This window comes from Geotrypetes seraphini, chromosome 1, assembly GCF_902459505.1.
Source record: "Geotrypetes seraphini chromosome 1, aGeoSer1.1, whole genome shotgun sequence".
NCBI lineage: Eukaryota > Metazoa > Chordata > Amphibia > Gymnophiona > Dermophiidae > Geotrypetes > Geotrypetes seraphini.
Genome location: NC_047084.1, coordinates 503,229,937 through 503,245,959, shown reverse-complemented (window position 1 = coordinate 503,245,959; position 16,023 = coordinate 503,229,937). Strand labels below are relative to the sequence as shown.

General features: G+C 47.5%; 1 protein-coding gene across 1 annotated transcript in view; it reads right to left on the bottom strand.

The window, feature by feature from the left end:
- The window catches only part of GOLM1 (golgi membrane protein 1), a 242,290-nt gene that overhangs the window by 79,164 nt on the left and 147,103 nt on the right, over window positions 1–16,023 (bottom strand). The window contains exon 6 of the mRNA XM_033927763.1: window positions 14,656–14,788. Coding sequence (XP_033783654.1) covers window positions 14,656–14,788 — 133 coding nt within the window. The remainder of the gene's footprint in view (window positions 1–14,655; window positions 14,789–16,023) is intronic.

Sequence of the window (16,023 nt, the reverse complement as noted above, 5' to 3'; positions counted from 1 at the left end):
AAAATTCAATTTAAAATTAAGGGGGAGTATCTTCGGTATGACTTCCTCCAAGAAAGGTATTACATTCTTTCCCTCCACTCCTTCTGATAAACCCATGATCCTCACTCACATTATTCCTCCTAGAGCGATTCTCAATTCCCTCCATCCATTTTTCCATGTCCTGAAGAACTTTGTGGTTTTTTTTTACACTGCAGCTGCTTCGTTTCCACTTTTTCCACTCAAGTTTCTATTTGTTCCATTCTGGTGTTTACAATCTCCAACTTTTGTGCCAAATTTGCCACTTCTTCTTCCTTCACTGCTGCCAGTTGATCTGTGTTATCCTTCATCATTGATCTGAAATTTCTCAGCTCTTCAATTAGCTCTATCATATCAAGAACATCCATAGGCAGAGGAGTCTTGGAAGGTGTGAGCGGATCTACTTTTGGCCTCTTTGCCTTCCCACCTGTATTAAAAGCTGTTTCAGGCTTGTTCTGCTTATTACAAGACATTGTGAGGTAAAATTTCAAACTTTCTATCTCTGAGGAAATAAATTTAAAAATTGATAGCCAAAAATATGCCTGGGAGTGGGAGCTTCACAGCTACACGTCCATTCAGTAGTGGCTCCAAGTTCCGGAATCCAGTTAATGGGATTAAAAAAAAAATGTTTGAATAAACTCCTAAAAGGGAAATCCTTAGGCTGTTATTGAGACAGCTTGGAGAACTCCACTGCTTATTCTTAGGATTGTGTTGGCCACTGTTGAAAACAGGATACTGGGCTTGATGGACCTTTGGTCTGTTCCTGTATGGCAATTCTTATGTTCTTAAGATTTCACAACTTTTATGCATCTTTCTTGTTTTATTTCACCTAAGCCTTTTAGATTCAAACAGTTTTATTGATGCAAACATCATCAAATACAACAAATACATCATCAAAGCACATCAATAATACATCAATTTTATAATATAATATACATAATAAAAGACTAATTCCAATTTCAATAAATCCCCATTTTATCTATATGTGTTTGAACCCACACCGTCCCTCTTCACACCCAACCCTCCCCACCCAATAGTACCTTCTACCCAGTGATACTCTCTTCATTTAACTAAATATAAACCCCAATTAAGAGATCCAACTTAAAATTGAACTACGGCCCTTAGGATGTAAATCTTGCAAATATGAATCCCAGATTTGTATAAATAACATCTTTCGCTTTCTTTTAATTCCAGCATCTCTAGATTCCCAAATGGCCAACTGATGTAATTGATTCTGCCAATGCCAAAACCTTGGAGGATCAGGGATCGTCCAATATTGAAGTATACCATTTCTAGCCAAGAGACTCATTTTCCTACACAACGCCCTATTTCCTTTATGTAGATGGCCAAAAGCTTCTGGCAAATCCAAAATAAAGAAAGAAGGAGAACAGCGCAAAGATCTTCCAATTATTTTTGACATATAATTTATTATTCGCTTCCAAAAGTGTTGAATTATGGGGTAAAACCAAAATGCATGACCTAATGTATGACTCTCCTTCCCACATTTGTGACATAAAGGTGTAGGAAGACCTCCACTATAAAACAATTGTGTTCGTGTGTAATAGGCATGTAATGTAACCCTATAATACGTTTCTCTTAGCCATGAACATGATGTCACCCCAGGTGTCGCTCTTAAAGTACGGGCAATATCCCAATGTCTCAAATTAAGTTGTAATTCTTTCTCCCATTTATCCCGAATTTTCTGATAGACCTTGTCTTGTTGTAATTTTTGCAAAATAGAATGAATACAAGACACCGAAAGAGACATCCCCTCCTCCTGAGCAAACAACTCTCTCAATCTAGCACCTAAATGCAAACTCAACTGTACTCTGTCAAGGGATCTCACATAATGTTCCACTTGTATACAAGCAAATTGTGCTCCCCAGGACTCCCCCACCTTAGCCAACAATTCAGTACGAGTCAATAGCTCCCCCTCATTTCCCAGTATATGCTCCAATCTTAAAATTCCTCTTGCACCCCATAATCTGTACTCCCTAGAGTCTCTACCTGGAAGAAAAGCCGGATTACCTTGCAAAGGCAAGAGATCAGTAACCATTGGATTCCCTCTCAATAATTGTACAAACCAACGCCATATCGTCTGTAAAGTATTAAATACAACACTTGAACGAATAAGAGATGGTAACGCATTTCGCATACTATGTAGTAACGCAAATATAGCATAAGGAGCTAAAAACTCCTGTTCCATCTGAAGTGGAGTATAAATACTTGTTGCATTTACCCAATCACCCAAATGACGAAGTAAACACGCATAATTATAAATCCGCATATCCGATAAACCCAACCCCCCTCTATTCCAATTTCCCAACAAATCTGTCAACTTTAATTTAGGTTTCTTTAGCAGCCCAACAAAAATGAGTAATTTTTTTATAAAAGATCTTTAAATCCTTCTTGAGCAAACATAACGGCAAAAATAAACAACTTAACCAAGCAGATGCGACCCATTAAAGAAAGGGGCAACATCTGCCAAGTATCCAACAATATTTCCATATTCTGTTGTAGCCTATCCACATTAAGACGATATAATTGGAAAGTCAACATAGTCATTACTGTCCCCAAATACATAAATTGCCCTTTTGCCCAAGTCAATGGAAACTCTGATCCCCATAAAGCCTTTACCGCCACAGAGGACACAAGCACCTCAGATTTACTTAAATTTATACGGAATCCTGCATAATCACCTTACTCTTTAATCAATTCCAATAATGCCGATAAAGAAGACAAAGAATCCATGAGATGTACTAATATATCATCTGCAAAAGCCGAAAGTTTAAAAATAGTGTTTCCAATATCAATCCCTCGTATAGATGACATTGCATATATATCCCTAATAAGGGGGTCTAAAGAAAGTATAAATAATAACGGAGATAACGGACAACCCTGTCTCATCCCTCTGTAAATAGAGAACTTATCAGTATCAAAATCTTTTAACACCAATTTAGCTTGTGGAAGCGCATACAGAGCATGAACCGCAGATACAAAAAAACCATCAAAACCATACACTTTTAATGTATCATATAGGAAATCCCATCGTACCCTGTCAAACGCCTTTTCAGCATCAAAACTGACCAGTGGGATTTGTTAAGGGAAGGAGAATTACTAAAAATATGAGAAAATTATTACTATCTTTGGAACAGAGGGTGATGTATAATTCACCTAAGTCTTTTAAAGTATGCATTGTTCCTAAGAATTTTAAGCATGGAAACTGACTACACATAGCACAGTTACTTACCGAAACAGGTGTTATACAGGGACAGCAGGCATATATTCTCACATGTGGGTGACGTCATCTACGGAGCCCCGGCGCGGACAGCTTTTCAAGCAAACTTGATTGAAGTTTCAAGTTTGCACACTGCACCACGCATGTGCATGCCTTCTCGCCCACTAGAGGGCGCATCCCACCTCGTGGTCCTCAGTTCCATAACTAGCAAGGAAGCCATCCCCGGGGAGGCGGGCGGGTTGTGAGAATATATGCCTGCTGTCCCTGGATAACACCTGTTACGGTAAGTAACTGTGCTTTATCCCAGGACAAGCAGGCATGATATTCTCACATGTGGGTGACCTCCAAGCTAACCAAAACAGGGCAGGTGGGAGGATGGCAATTTAGGAAAACAGATTTTGCAATACTGACTGGCCAAACCGGCCGTCACTCCTGGATAGAGTGTCCAGACAGTAATGAGAGGTGAATGTATGAACCGAAGACCAAGTGGCAGCCTTACATATGTCCTCCATCGGAGTGGATCGGAGAAAAGCTATCGAAGCTGCCATTGCTCGGACCTTGTGACCCGTGACCCGACCCGGGGGAGGAAGGCCAGCCTGAGCGTAGCAAAAGGAAATGCAAGCGGCCAACCAGTTAGACAGAGTGCGCTTGGAAACTGGATGCCCTAATCGATTGGGATCGAAGGACAAAAACAATTGAGGGACCTTCCGATGAGACCTGGTGCGTTGAAGATAATATGCCAACGCCCTCTTACAGTCAAGCGTGTGAAGCGCCGTCTCGCCAGGATGGGAGTGGGGCTTCGGGAAGAACACAGGAAGGACAATGGACTGATTGAGGTGGAAGTCAGAAACAACTTTAGGTAAAAACTTAGGATGGGTGCGGAGAACCACCTTGTCGTGATGAAAGACAGTGAAAGGAGGGTCCGCAACCAAGGCTTGCAACTCCCCAATCCGCCTGGCGGAGGTGAGGGCAATCAGAAACACCGCCTTCCAAGTCAGAAATTTCAAGAGGGACTTGTTGAGTGGCTCAAAAGGGGGTTTCATCAGTTGAGCCAGAACTACATTCAAATTCCACACGACAGACGGAGGCTTAAGAGGGGGGCAAACCCTGAGTAACCCTTTCATGAAGCGTGTCACCAAGGGATGGAGTGACAGAGGGCGTCCCTCCAGAGGTTGGTGGAAAGCAGAAATCGCACTGAGATGAACCCGCACCGAAGTGGTTTTCAAGCCGGAGCGCGACAAATGAAATAAATATTCTAAAACCGAGGATACCGGAACTGATACCGGATCCAGGTGAAAAGACGAACACCAGGTGGAAAACCTGGTCCATTTCTGCGCATAGCAAAGCCTCGTCGAGATCTTGCGGGAGGCTTCCAACACCTCCTTCACCGATTGAGACAGGTCCGGAGGAGTCAGGGAACAAGAAACCAGGCTGTCAGGTGCAATGACTGCAGATTGGGATGTAACATGGATCCTTGACTCTGAGACAGCAGAGAAGGAGAGACAGGCAGGGGAAGAGGCTCCCTGGCACTGAGCTGGAGCAGCAGGGAGAACCAGTGCTGACGCGGCCACCGAGGTGCTATGAGAATCATCGTGGCCGTGGACGATTTTAGGTGTACCAACGTTCGCATGATCAGAGGGAACGGAGGGAATGCATACAGGAACCTCCCTTCCCAGTCGAGTAGGAAGGCATCCGCTTCCAGACGGTCCTGCGAGTACATCCGAGAACAATATAGTGGTAGTTTGTGTGTCTCCGGAGAGGCAAACAGATCCACCTGTGGCGTTCCCCAGCGAGCGAAAACCTCGCGTAGAACTGCTGAGTGTAGAGTCCACTCGTGCGGTTGCAGAAGTCGACTGAGTTTGTCCGCCAGGCAATTCCGTTCTCCTTGGATGTAGACCGCCCGGAGGAAGATGTTCCGGGAGGCCGCCCACTCCCAGAGGCGAAGAGCCTCGGAGCAGAGGGGCCATGACCCCGTTCCTCCCTGCTTGTTCACATAATACATTGCCACCTGATTGTCCGTGCGGACGAGGACCACCTGGTCCTGCAATATGTGAACGAAGGCTCGAAGTGCTAGGAAGATGGCCCGCAGCTCTAGCACGTTGATATGACACTGACGGTCTTCTGCCGACCACAGGCCCTGCGTGCGAAGACCGTCGAGATGGGCTCCCCACGCGTACTCCGAGGAGTCCGTGGTCAGGACCTTGCGAAAAGGCGGAGTGCGGAACAATAGCCCCATGGACAGATTTGAAGAGTCTGTCCACCAACGCAGCGATTTCCGCAAGGGCGGAGTCACCGAAATGAGGCGAGACACCGGGTCGCACTCCTGACGCCACTGGGACGCGAGGGTCCACTGAGGGATCCTCAGATGTAGCCTCGCAAACGGCGTGACATGTACCGTCGAGGCCATATGGCCCAGCAGCATCATCATGCGCTTGGCCGACACCCTCGATAGTTGAGAGACCTGGCGGCTCATCCGTACCAAGGCTTCCAACCGCTGGGTCGGCAGGTAGGAGCGTAGGCGCACCGTGTCCAGCACCGCACCTATGAATTGAAGAGACTGCGACGGCCTCAACTGAGACTTTGGAAAGTTTATCTCGAACCCGAGAGTTTGCAGGAAGGCAATAGACTGTCGGGTCGCTGAGATAACCCCCTCCCTGGTCGGGGCTTTGATGAGCCAATCGTCCAGGAAAGGGAACACATGGAGTCCACGTGACCTGAGGGCTGCTGCAACCACCACCATGCACTTCGTGAATACTCGTGGGGACGCGGCCAGGCCGAAGGGCAGTACCCTGTACTGGAGGTGGAGGTCCCCCACCTGGAATCGTAAGAATCTTCGACAGGCGGGGTGCACCGGAACATGGGTGTATGCTTCCTTCAGGTCGAGGGAGCACATCCAGTCCCCTTCCTCCAAGAGGGGATACAAAACCGGGAGAGATAGCATTCGAAACTTCTCCCGGGCCAGGAATTTGTTGAGCTTCCTGAGGTCCAGTATGGGGCGCAGGTCCCCGGTCTTTTTTGGGACCAAAAAGTAGCGGGAGTAAAACCCCGTACCCCACTGGTCCTTGGGGACCGGCTCGACCGCCCGAAGCTTCAAGAGGGCTTTGGCTTCGGTTATAAGGGTCGGTAGCTGCGAACGGTTGCAGGGGACTAAACTTGGGGGACTGTCCGGCGGCGAGGACACAAAGTTGAGCGAGTAGCCCTCGGAGACGATCCGGAGCACCCAAGCGTCTGAGGTAATCCCGGTCCATGCCTCCCGGAAGGACCGAAGACGGCCCCCGATAGGAAGGGGTTCCTGTGAAAGTGCGGAGGGGAACCCGCCCCGTCCGCTCAGCCCGTCAAAAGGAAGGCGCGGGCTTAGAAGGGCCCTGCGCCGGGGCTTGGGTTTGTCCCCCTCTGCCTCGCTGAGACGGACGTCTCGGAGGCGGTCTCGAGAAAGCCGGGGTCGACTTCTGAGGGTATCGGCGCGGCGGAGGCCGAAAGGGTTTCTGCGGCGGGGGCCTAGGTTTGGGGCGGACCAGGGATGCTAGAGAGCGCTCCTGTTCCGACAAGCGCTTGGTCGCCGCATCCAATGACTCGTCGAATAACTCGGACCCCACACAAGGCAAGTCTGCCAGGCGTTCCTGCAGGTTTGGGTCCATGTCGAGGGTGCGAAGCCAGGCCAAGCGGCGCATGGCCACCGCGAGGGCCGACACCCTCGAAACCAGCTCAAAGGCGTCGTACACTGCATGGAATAGGTACAACCGCAATTGAGACAGGTTGGACATAAACTTATCGAATCCTGCTCTTTGGGAGTCCGGTAACGAGTTTCGATATTGAGGAAGGTCCTTCACCATACCACGCAAATAGGAGGAAAAGGTGAAGGCGTAATTTAGAACCCTGGTGGCCATCAGGGAATTTGAATAGAGGCGACGGCCAAACTTGTCCAGGGTCCGCCCCTCCCTGCCTGGTGGAACCGCCGCAGAAACCCGTGAGGGCTGTGATTTTTTAAGAGCAGACTCCACCAGAAGAGACTGGTGTGAGAGCTGCGCCTTATCGAACCCTTTAGGGGGAATCGTCCTATACTTCGATTCCATTTTTGAAGGCACAGACGTGACTGTAAGAGGGTTTGACAAGTTCTTCAGCCAGGTTTGCAGAAGGACACTGTTGAGAGGGAGTCTAGGCACCTCCCTAGGAAGAGTGGGGAGGTCCTGTTCCTCCAAAAATTCTTTGGAATACCGAGAACCTACCATCAGGTCAATCCCCAGGGCTTGGGCCATGTCCTGAACGAAGGATGAAAATGAGGACGGCCTAGCCTGGGGAGACGGGGTTCTCGACCGCCCCACCGAGGAGAGGGGGGAGGCCTCATGGGAATAATGAGGATCCCTAACCGATCCCGAATCCCAGGATCCCCTCTCGAGGGCCCTCGAGGGGGAAGGGGAAGTTATCCTCCTCGCAGAACCCTTGGGTGAGGACCCAGGGGTTCGTGGGACACTCTCCCGTTTCCTCGGCGAGGCGGCCCGGGAAGACTTCCCATGAGGTGAGCGGAGGAGCCTCGGGTTGTCGAGGCGCAACTCCGACACCTGCAGCGCCTCGCCCCCGAACGACGAGGAACGGTCGCGCCGAGGCGAGCCTCGGGGCCGCTTAGACTTCCTCGATCGACGCCCCGTCCGAGGTCGCGTCGAGGGCGAGGCGTGTCTGGAAGACCCGGAGGAAGAGGAGGAAAGACGGCGCACTCTGCGCAACTTTTCTTTGGGCCTCACACTCCGCTCAGGGGGTTCCCCCGAGGTCGAGGTCCGGGGCGGGGCCGAGACCGAGGTGAACGGGGCCACAGTACCCGAGACCGAGGTCGCCGAGGCCGGGGCTCCCGAGGGAGCCGAGGCCGGGGCCTCCGAGACCGAAGGCGCCCCGGCCGAGGTCGAGGCCGCCGGAACCGCAGCACGCTGCAACACTTCCAGGGCTCCCGACAGCTCCGATGAGATCAGAGCGCGGAGGAGATCCTGGAAGGCCGGAATCCCCACGAAGGTGGGGAGTTCCGAGTCCGGGGCACACTCCCTGGAGGGCGACCTCGGTCTCGAGTATTCCCTCGGGGTGTGCGGAGTCGAGGTCCGATGCGGGGCCGGGGTCGACCCACCCGCCTTGGCCTGACTCGAGGATGGCTTCTTTGCTGAAGGGGATGGAACAGAGGACTTACCCGAAGCTTGCTTCACTGACGACGCCTTCGAGGAAGAGGGCCGAGGCGAGGCCGAGGCCCCCGAGGACGCCGAGGCCGAGGTCAAGGCCGGGGCCGAAGCCGAGGCCGACGTCGAGGCCTTAGGCGGCGCGTCGACGGCGAACAATTCGGCCATTCTTGCCTTACGGCGACGGAGGGCCCTGTTTTGGAAGGTAGCACAGCGATCACACGAGTCTGTCGGATGTTCGGGCCCAAGACAGACAATGCACCACCGGTGAGGGTCAGTGATGGAAAGCAACCTCTCACACCGGCTGCACTTTTTGAATCCCGTAACAGGACGGGACATCCACGAAGAAAAAGAAGAAGGCCGGGAACGTACCGACGTCCCGCGGCCACGGATTCCGGGAGCCCCCGGAGCCCGAGGAAAAACGAAAGACTTTTTTTTTTTTTTTTTTTTTGAAAGGAACCGAAAAGAAAAACAGCACCGCGAACTAATTCGAAGGGAAAACAAACTAAACGCGGCAGCTAGAAGGCAAAAACACTGGAGCTCAGATCCACAGGGCTTTCTTGCTCCGCGGAAAAATTTGAACTGAGGACCACGAGGTGGGATGCGCCCTCTAGTGGGCGAGAAGGCATGCACATGCGTGGTGCAGTGTGCAAACTTGAAACTTCAATCAAGTTTGCTTGAAAAGCTGTCCGCGCCGGGGCTCCGTAGATGACGTCACCCACATGTGAGAATATCATGCCTGCTTGTCCTGGGATAAGTATTAGTTTCATAGGCAATTTGTGTGCACATACATTTTTAAGCAGTGAAGAGGACTTAAATGTTTGCTCACAAATTTAACCCTCTTGAAAGCAGTTAGATTCCAGATTGCCTTTTTTGTTCAGGAATGATGGCCAAAGAGTTTAGTGGCCCTGTGATGCAGGGTTGACATGCTAGCCTTTTCCCCACCACTTTCTGTACGTGGAACCACTATTGCATTTCAGTCTGAGTTCTACATATGAATGGTGTCTGGGGCTCTGGGAAGGGAAGTAGGAATATGATCTTTGCCAGGAAGAGCAGGAATGCAATGTGTGATAAATCTGCTTAGAAAGTATGAGGGATGGGTGAGCCCAGACTGCAGGGAAGGAACAATGACCAAAGTAGGGAACCTAATAGGGGGAAGGCATAATAATAGGGGGCAAGGTAAGTCAGGTCAGAAGTGTGTGGTGCAGTGGTTAGAGCTACAGCCTCGGCTTCCTGAGGTTGTGGGTTCGAATCCCATACTGTTCCTTTTGACCCTGGGCAAGTCACTTAATCCCCATTGCCCCAGGTACATTAAATAGAGTGGGAGCCCACCAGGACAGTTAGGGAAAAATGCTCGAGTACCTGAATAATTTGTAATCCACATAGAATTGTAGGATATGCGGAATACAAATTATTTAAAAAAAAAAGTAGAGAGCAGCGGAGTGAAATAGGTACAGAGGAGTAGGGTATTTATCATCATATCCCAAAACAAAAATCAAACTGCAATGGAGGAAAGACATGAGGGGAGAAAGGCAGCAGGCAGGGAGGGAGAGAGAGAGAAAAAAAAAAGAAAGTGTATGGTGTGAACAGGTTAGGTAGGGAAGAGGGGCTACTGAGGGCTCGAAGGCAAAGCGTGAATGTGATACAGATGGGCTGGGAGTAGGATGGTAAACTGTGGTGATGAGTTGGGGTGAGGAGGAATAAAGATTGGTGGGAGTGCTACCCCTAGCATTTCTTTTAGTCAGAAGTCTTTCCTATGTGGCACCACCTGCTGTGCTCTTCATTTAAACAGTCTGACCACCCACTATGCTTTAATTTCCTTTATATGGACTTGGTAATTTGTGGTGAATTGAACACCCCCAATATGTTTGAAAAGTTGGTTCCTAGTGGTTCAGAGTGGGATCAGGCATGATCCTGGGGTCAGAAGGTGAGAGAAAGGTGGTGTGCCTAGGGGTGGCAAAAGCAGGTAAAGCAATTAAGAGAAGACATGAAAAAGAAAGAACAGAGAAGAGATAGAAGTAGGATGAGAGCAGATCAAAATATCTCAATGAACTAAGTTGCTCATTCTCTATAGTCACACATTGCCACCTACCCGCATCTCAGTGGCCAACCTTCTCATTCACTCACCTAACTTTAGGTATGCAGCCATCCCCTACCCACTAACAAGTCAAACCCAACAGGTCACATACTTCCAGCCAATCAGCCAAATCCATAGTCATGTACACTCTCATAAATATAGCTGCAAAAGTGTACTTATAGACATCCTTTCTCACTTCTATTTCTTCTTAACGATATTGCACTAACATACAGTCCAGATGTATACAGAGTGGCTATTATATTGAAGTGCCGATGGGATGTCAGATTTCCCTCTGAGTTATCATGCTCAGCAGGGTTAATTCTTCATTGTTCCCTCTAGCCGCACTTCATTCAATTATTACTTTCATATTCTTATTAAATTTCATAATTATTTTCATTAATTCATCTATAACAAATCTTTTAGTAGTATCTTTTAGTAGTAATTTCACTAATTAATTAATTCATTAAATCTTTTAGTAGTATGATTTAATTTCACTACTTAGCTTTTCAGCTGTTAATGTTAATCCCCTTCACCAACGCATTTCGTTTTCTTTGTCAAGGCACGAGGAACTAAAAAGGCAAACATAACACCATACTTACCATTAAAACAACATTTGGTGCCCCGTTGTTCAAGAACAAACTTACAACAGGCTCCTTCCTCACTTACCTACATTATGTTATCTTACATCTACAGCCATCGGCTATCTAAAAATGGCCACGGCATTCCAACTCCTGAACTATTTACGGGTACGATTCATTCTGGTTATAAACCCGGGAATTATGTTCTGTGAGAATCAGAATGAATCGTCCCCGTTGGTCTGCCATTGGAAGCTCTGTGGCCATAAAATGCAAGATCTTAAATGGCAGGTTCTTGATAAGATTATATTAGGTTGGGAGGGAGGTAATACAGAGCGGAGAGTAAATCTGAGGGAGTTAAGATGGATGTTCAGATTGAAAACCATGGCCACAGAGGGATTGAATGAAACATCCGACTGGATGGCTCAGTGGATTTTTAACTTTTCAGTCTCCTGGGATTTAGTGAATAGTCTGTCCAGGGTGAGATACTGAGCAGGAGTGATGGATACCAGAATCGGTTACATATAACTCATTACTAAATAAATTAAAGTAAATTAAATTAAATTAAAATTAAAAATCAGTTTGAAAAGTCACTAAAACAATAATAAAAAAAAAAAATTTAAAATAAAAAAAAAATTAAGCAATTTGGTTGTGATGCATCTTTGGGGATTCCCAAGATGTGACGCCATGAGGAGGGAGGAAGTATATAGTTCAGTAGTTGGAATGCCACGGCCATTTTTAGATAGCCGACGGCTGTAGGAGTGAGATAACGTAATGTAGATAAGTGAGGAGCCTGTTGTAAGTTTGTTCTTGAACAACGGGGCACCAAATGTTGTTTTAATGGTAGTATGGTGTTATGTTTGTCTTTTCAGTTCCCCGTGCCTTGACAAAGAAAACGAAACGCGTTGGTGAAGGGGATTAACACCAACAGCTGAAAAGCTAAGTAGTGAAATTAAATCATACAACTAAAAGATTTAAGTTATAGATGAATTAATGAAAATAATTATGAAATTTAATAAGAATATGAAAGTAATAATTGAATGAAGTACGGCTAGAGGGAAGAATGAGGAATTAACCCTGGTGAGCATGATAACTCAGAGGGAAATCTGACATCCCATCAGCACTTCAATAGAATAGCCACTGTGTATACATCAGGACTGTATGTTAGTACTTATAGACATGCTATTCCTCTACCCACCTAAAGAGACAGGTTGACCCGATGGTTGTGGCATGGAAGGCATTCTAAGAAACTCTCTCACAACTTATCTGTTGCTTGGTTAATATATCACAATCACTTTTTAAAAGTTCAGATTTACATGGTTTCTTTAGCTCCATTAATACAGACAAAATTGCTGCTCATCATGTTACATAATATGAATTGGTTATTATCTGAAGGTCAAGTGAAATTATTAATTGCTAAAATAGGGTCTTCATTCTGCTGCCCCTCAATATCTCTCCTCTCTTCTCTTTCCTTATACACCTCACAGAGAACTCCTTTCCTCAGATAAGCTGCTCTTAGCTTTACCCTTCTCCTCCACTGCCAATTCCAGACTTTTTTCCTTTCATCTAGCTGCCCCCTATGTCTGGAATAAATTACCCAAGTTTGTCCTTCAAGCCGCTTCCCTTACCTTGTTTAAAAGCAGACTGAAAACCAGTATGTTAGCTCTGCGTATGTCTGGTAGTGCTTTAGAAATAATTAATAGTAGTAGTAACAATGTTAAGGACTTTCTATCCTAGTTTCAGCTATTTTCTTAGCTATGCATGATTTTCCACATTTTCTTGTTTACTCTGGTAAAGCACAGTTACTTACCGAAACAGGTGTTATCCAGTGACAGCAGGCAGCTATTCTCACATATGGGTGATGTCATCAGCGGAGCCCGGATGCGGAAGCTCTCAAGCAGACTTGCTTGAAGAAACCAGAAGTTTCGAGTCGACCGCAACACACATGCGCGAGTGCCTTCCCGCCTAGCGTAGGGTGCGCCTCCTCAGTACAGATAGCTAGCAGAGAAGCCAACCAAGGGAGGTGGGTGGGTTGTGAGAATAGCTGCCTGCCTGAATAACACCTGTTACGGTAAGTAACTGTGCTTTATCCCAGGACAAGCAAGCAGCCTATTCTCACATATGGGTGACCTCCAAGCTAACCAGAATGGGATAGTGGGAGTGTTGGCAATTTAGGAGAATAAATTTTGTAATACTGTTTGGCCAAACTGTCCATCCCGTCTGGAGAAAGATCCAGACAATAGTGAAACGTGAAAGTATGAACCGAGGACCAAGTATCAGCCTTGCAAATTTCCTCGATAGGATTAGATCTGAGGAAAGCTACGGAAGCTGCCATTGCTCTGACTTTATGGGCTGTGACTCTACTGTGTAGGGGTAATCCAGCCTGGGCATAGCAGAATGAGATACAAGCAGCCATCCAATTGCAGATGTCCCAACTTGTTTAGATCAAAGGAGAGAAAAAGTTGAGGAGCAGTTCTATGTGCTTTGGTTCCAAATAGAAGGCCAAAGCACGTTTACAGTCCAGAGTATGAAGAGCTACTTCTCCAGGATGAGAATGAGGCTTTGGAAAGAACACTGGAAGAACAATGGATTGGTTGAGATGAAATTCCAATACCACTTTAGGGAGGAATTTTGGATGATTACATAGGACCCACCTTATCATGATAAAACACCATGAAAGGTGGATCAGTAACTATGTCTTGTAGGTGTCGTCGAAGAGAGAGTCATTGCAAACGACGAAGGTCTAATGAGGCTCGAGGTGGAAGTAGTAGAAGCAGGAGGAATCTCAGTCGAAGGTGAGACCGAGGGCGTCTTCGATGTCGAGGGATCGGAGGAAGAATCCATCCCGAACAGCTTCTCCACTAAAAGATGATGACGTTTAAGGGCTCGAGGTTGAAGAGTAGCACAGCGCTTGCACGACTTCGGATGATGTTCCAGCCCAAGGCACTTGAGGCACCGATGGTGTGGGTCCATAAGGGAAATCGCACACTGGCACTGGCTACACTTCTTGAAGCCCGTGACAGGCCGGGACATAGGAGGAAAAATAGCCGCTGCAAGATTGAAGCTCTTGGGCTGTGGCCGAGCGGCCTGCCCCGGCAAACGGATGGAGGATTGAAATTTTTTATTTTTTTTTAAACTAGAAATAAAAGAAATAAAGTAAGAACAGCGATTCGTGAAGAAAAAAATACAAATCGTGGTTCAGAGAAGGCATGAAGTAACGAAGTTAAACGCAGAGTCAAAGACGGACTTCTAGGCTCCGCGGAAAACTGAGAACTGAGAAGACGCGCCCTACGCTGGGCGGGAAGGCACTCGTGTATGCACGGTGCGGTCAACTCGAAACTTCTGGTTTCTTCAAGGAAGTCTGCTTGTAAGCTTCCGCATCCGGGCTCCGCTGATGACGTCACCCATATGTGAGAATAGGCTGCCTGCTTGTCCTGGGATAATTGTTGCTTCATGGTGGTGTCTAAAGAAAGGAAACAATCTCAGTATTACAGGGGCCTGGATTACCAAATGTCTGACCCCCAGGCATTTGACAACCTGGTCCTGACCGATGACTTTAAAGCATAAATGAGTGAAAATAAGGTTCACCCTCACCTTGGGTTCCTCTGCAAGCTTGGTGTCATTTTGTATAATGACCTTGGAACCATCTGCGTTCTTCTCTGTAATCTTCTTCAGCTTCTCCTCACACTGTTCAGTAATTTCTTTCATTTTAATGCTGCACTGAGTCCTTCAGGAAAACAGAACACATCCTCATTTTTCAAACTTCACTCAGATCGAACACCTATAAAGATCATCTTTATGGCCGTCTACAGAAACCCACTCTACTTGAACCAGCGATGGACTGTCAGATCCATTAACATATTTGAATATTATCTCACTACATATACTTCTAGTTGCTTTGTTTGTAACATCCAGAGAAGAAACATATGTGATCTTCAGACTCATAGAAGATTCTCATGTTGAAAAGAATCCAGTTATTTCAGTAGCCAATACAAGAATTCTGCATTTTTGCAAAACACGTGTGCCATAATATGCAACAGAGCTTTCCTATGGTTTGGGACATTCTGTATTGTTTTAGCTGATTTCTATCTTTAGGCTCTGCTGAGCAGACAAGAATGCTCTAAAGCAGTGTTCTTCACCTGCCGGTCCGCAGACCAGTGCCAGTCTGCAGAAAATTCCTGTCGGTCTGCACAGGGCCGGCGAGATCGGATTGGGGCCAATGGCAGCGTCTGGACTGCAATGGTGATGGGCGGCATCGGGGCTCCCCCTGCGATGCAATTCAAGATCGGCAACGGAACCCCAGCACTCAAGATTAGCAATGGGCCTCCTTCTCCCCCCGACATCAAGAGCACTTCAGATCAGCAACGCAATGCTCAGCCCAAAGCTTCCCCTCTGCAGCTTCCTGTTTCCACCCAGGTAATTCGAGTCTAAGGGAAGATTTGGACTAAGCACCACGATGCCGATCTGAAGTGCTGTTGATGCCGGGAGAGAAGAAGGCCCGTTTCCGATCTTAAGTGTCATCGGGGTGGGGGGGGGCTTTTGCCAAAATCGGAAAGAAAGATGAGAGGGAGAGAGATGGGCATGTGGAGAAAGGTGAGAGGAAGGGAGAGAGATGGGCCTGTGGTGGATGGAGAGATTGAGAGAAGGGGTCAGATTATGGAAGTGGGGAGAAGGGGGAGAGCGAAGACGGCAGATGATGGAAGTGGGGAGAAGGGGGAGAGAGAAGAGGGCAGATGATGGAAGTGGGGAAAAGGGGGAGAGAGAAGAGGGCAGATGATGGAAGTGGGGAGAAGGGGGAGAGAGAAGAGGGCAGATGATGGAAGTGGGGAGAAGGGGGAGAGAGAAGAGGGCAGATGATGGAAGTGGGGAGAAGGGAAAGCAAATGCTGAATGGAAGTGGTGAAAGAGAACACATACTGGATGGAAGGAGGGATAAAGAAAAAGGACATATGCTGGATGGGGG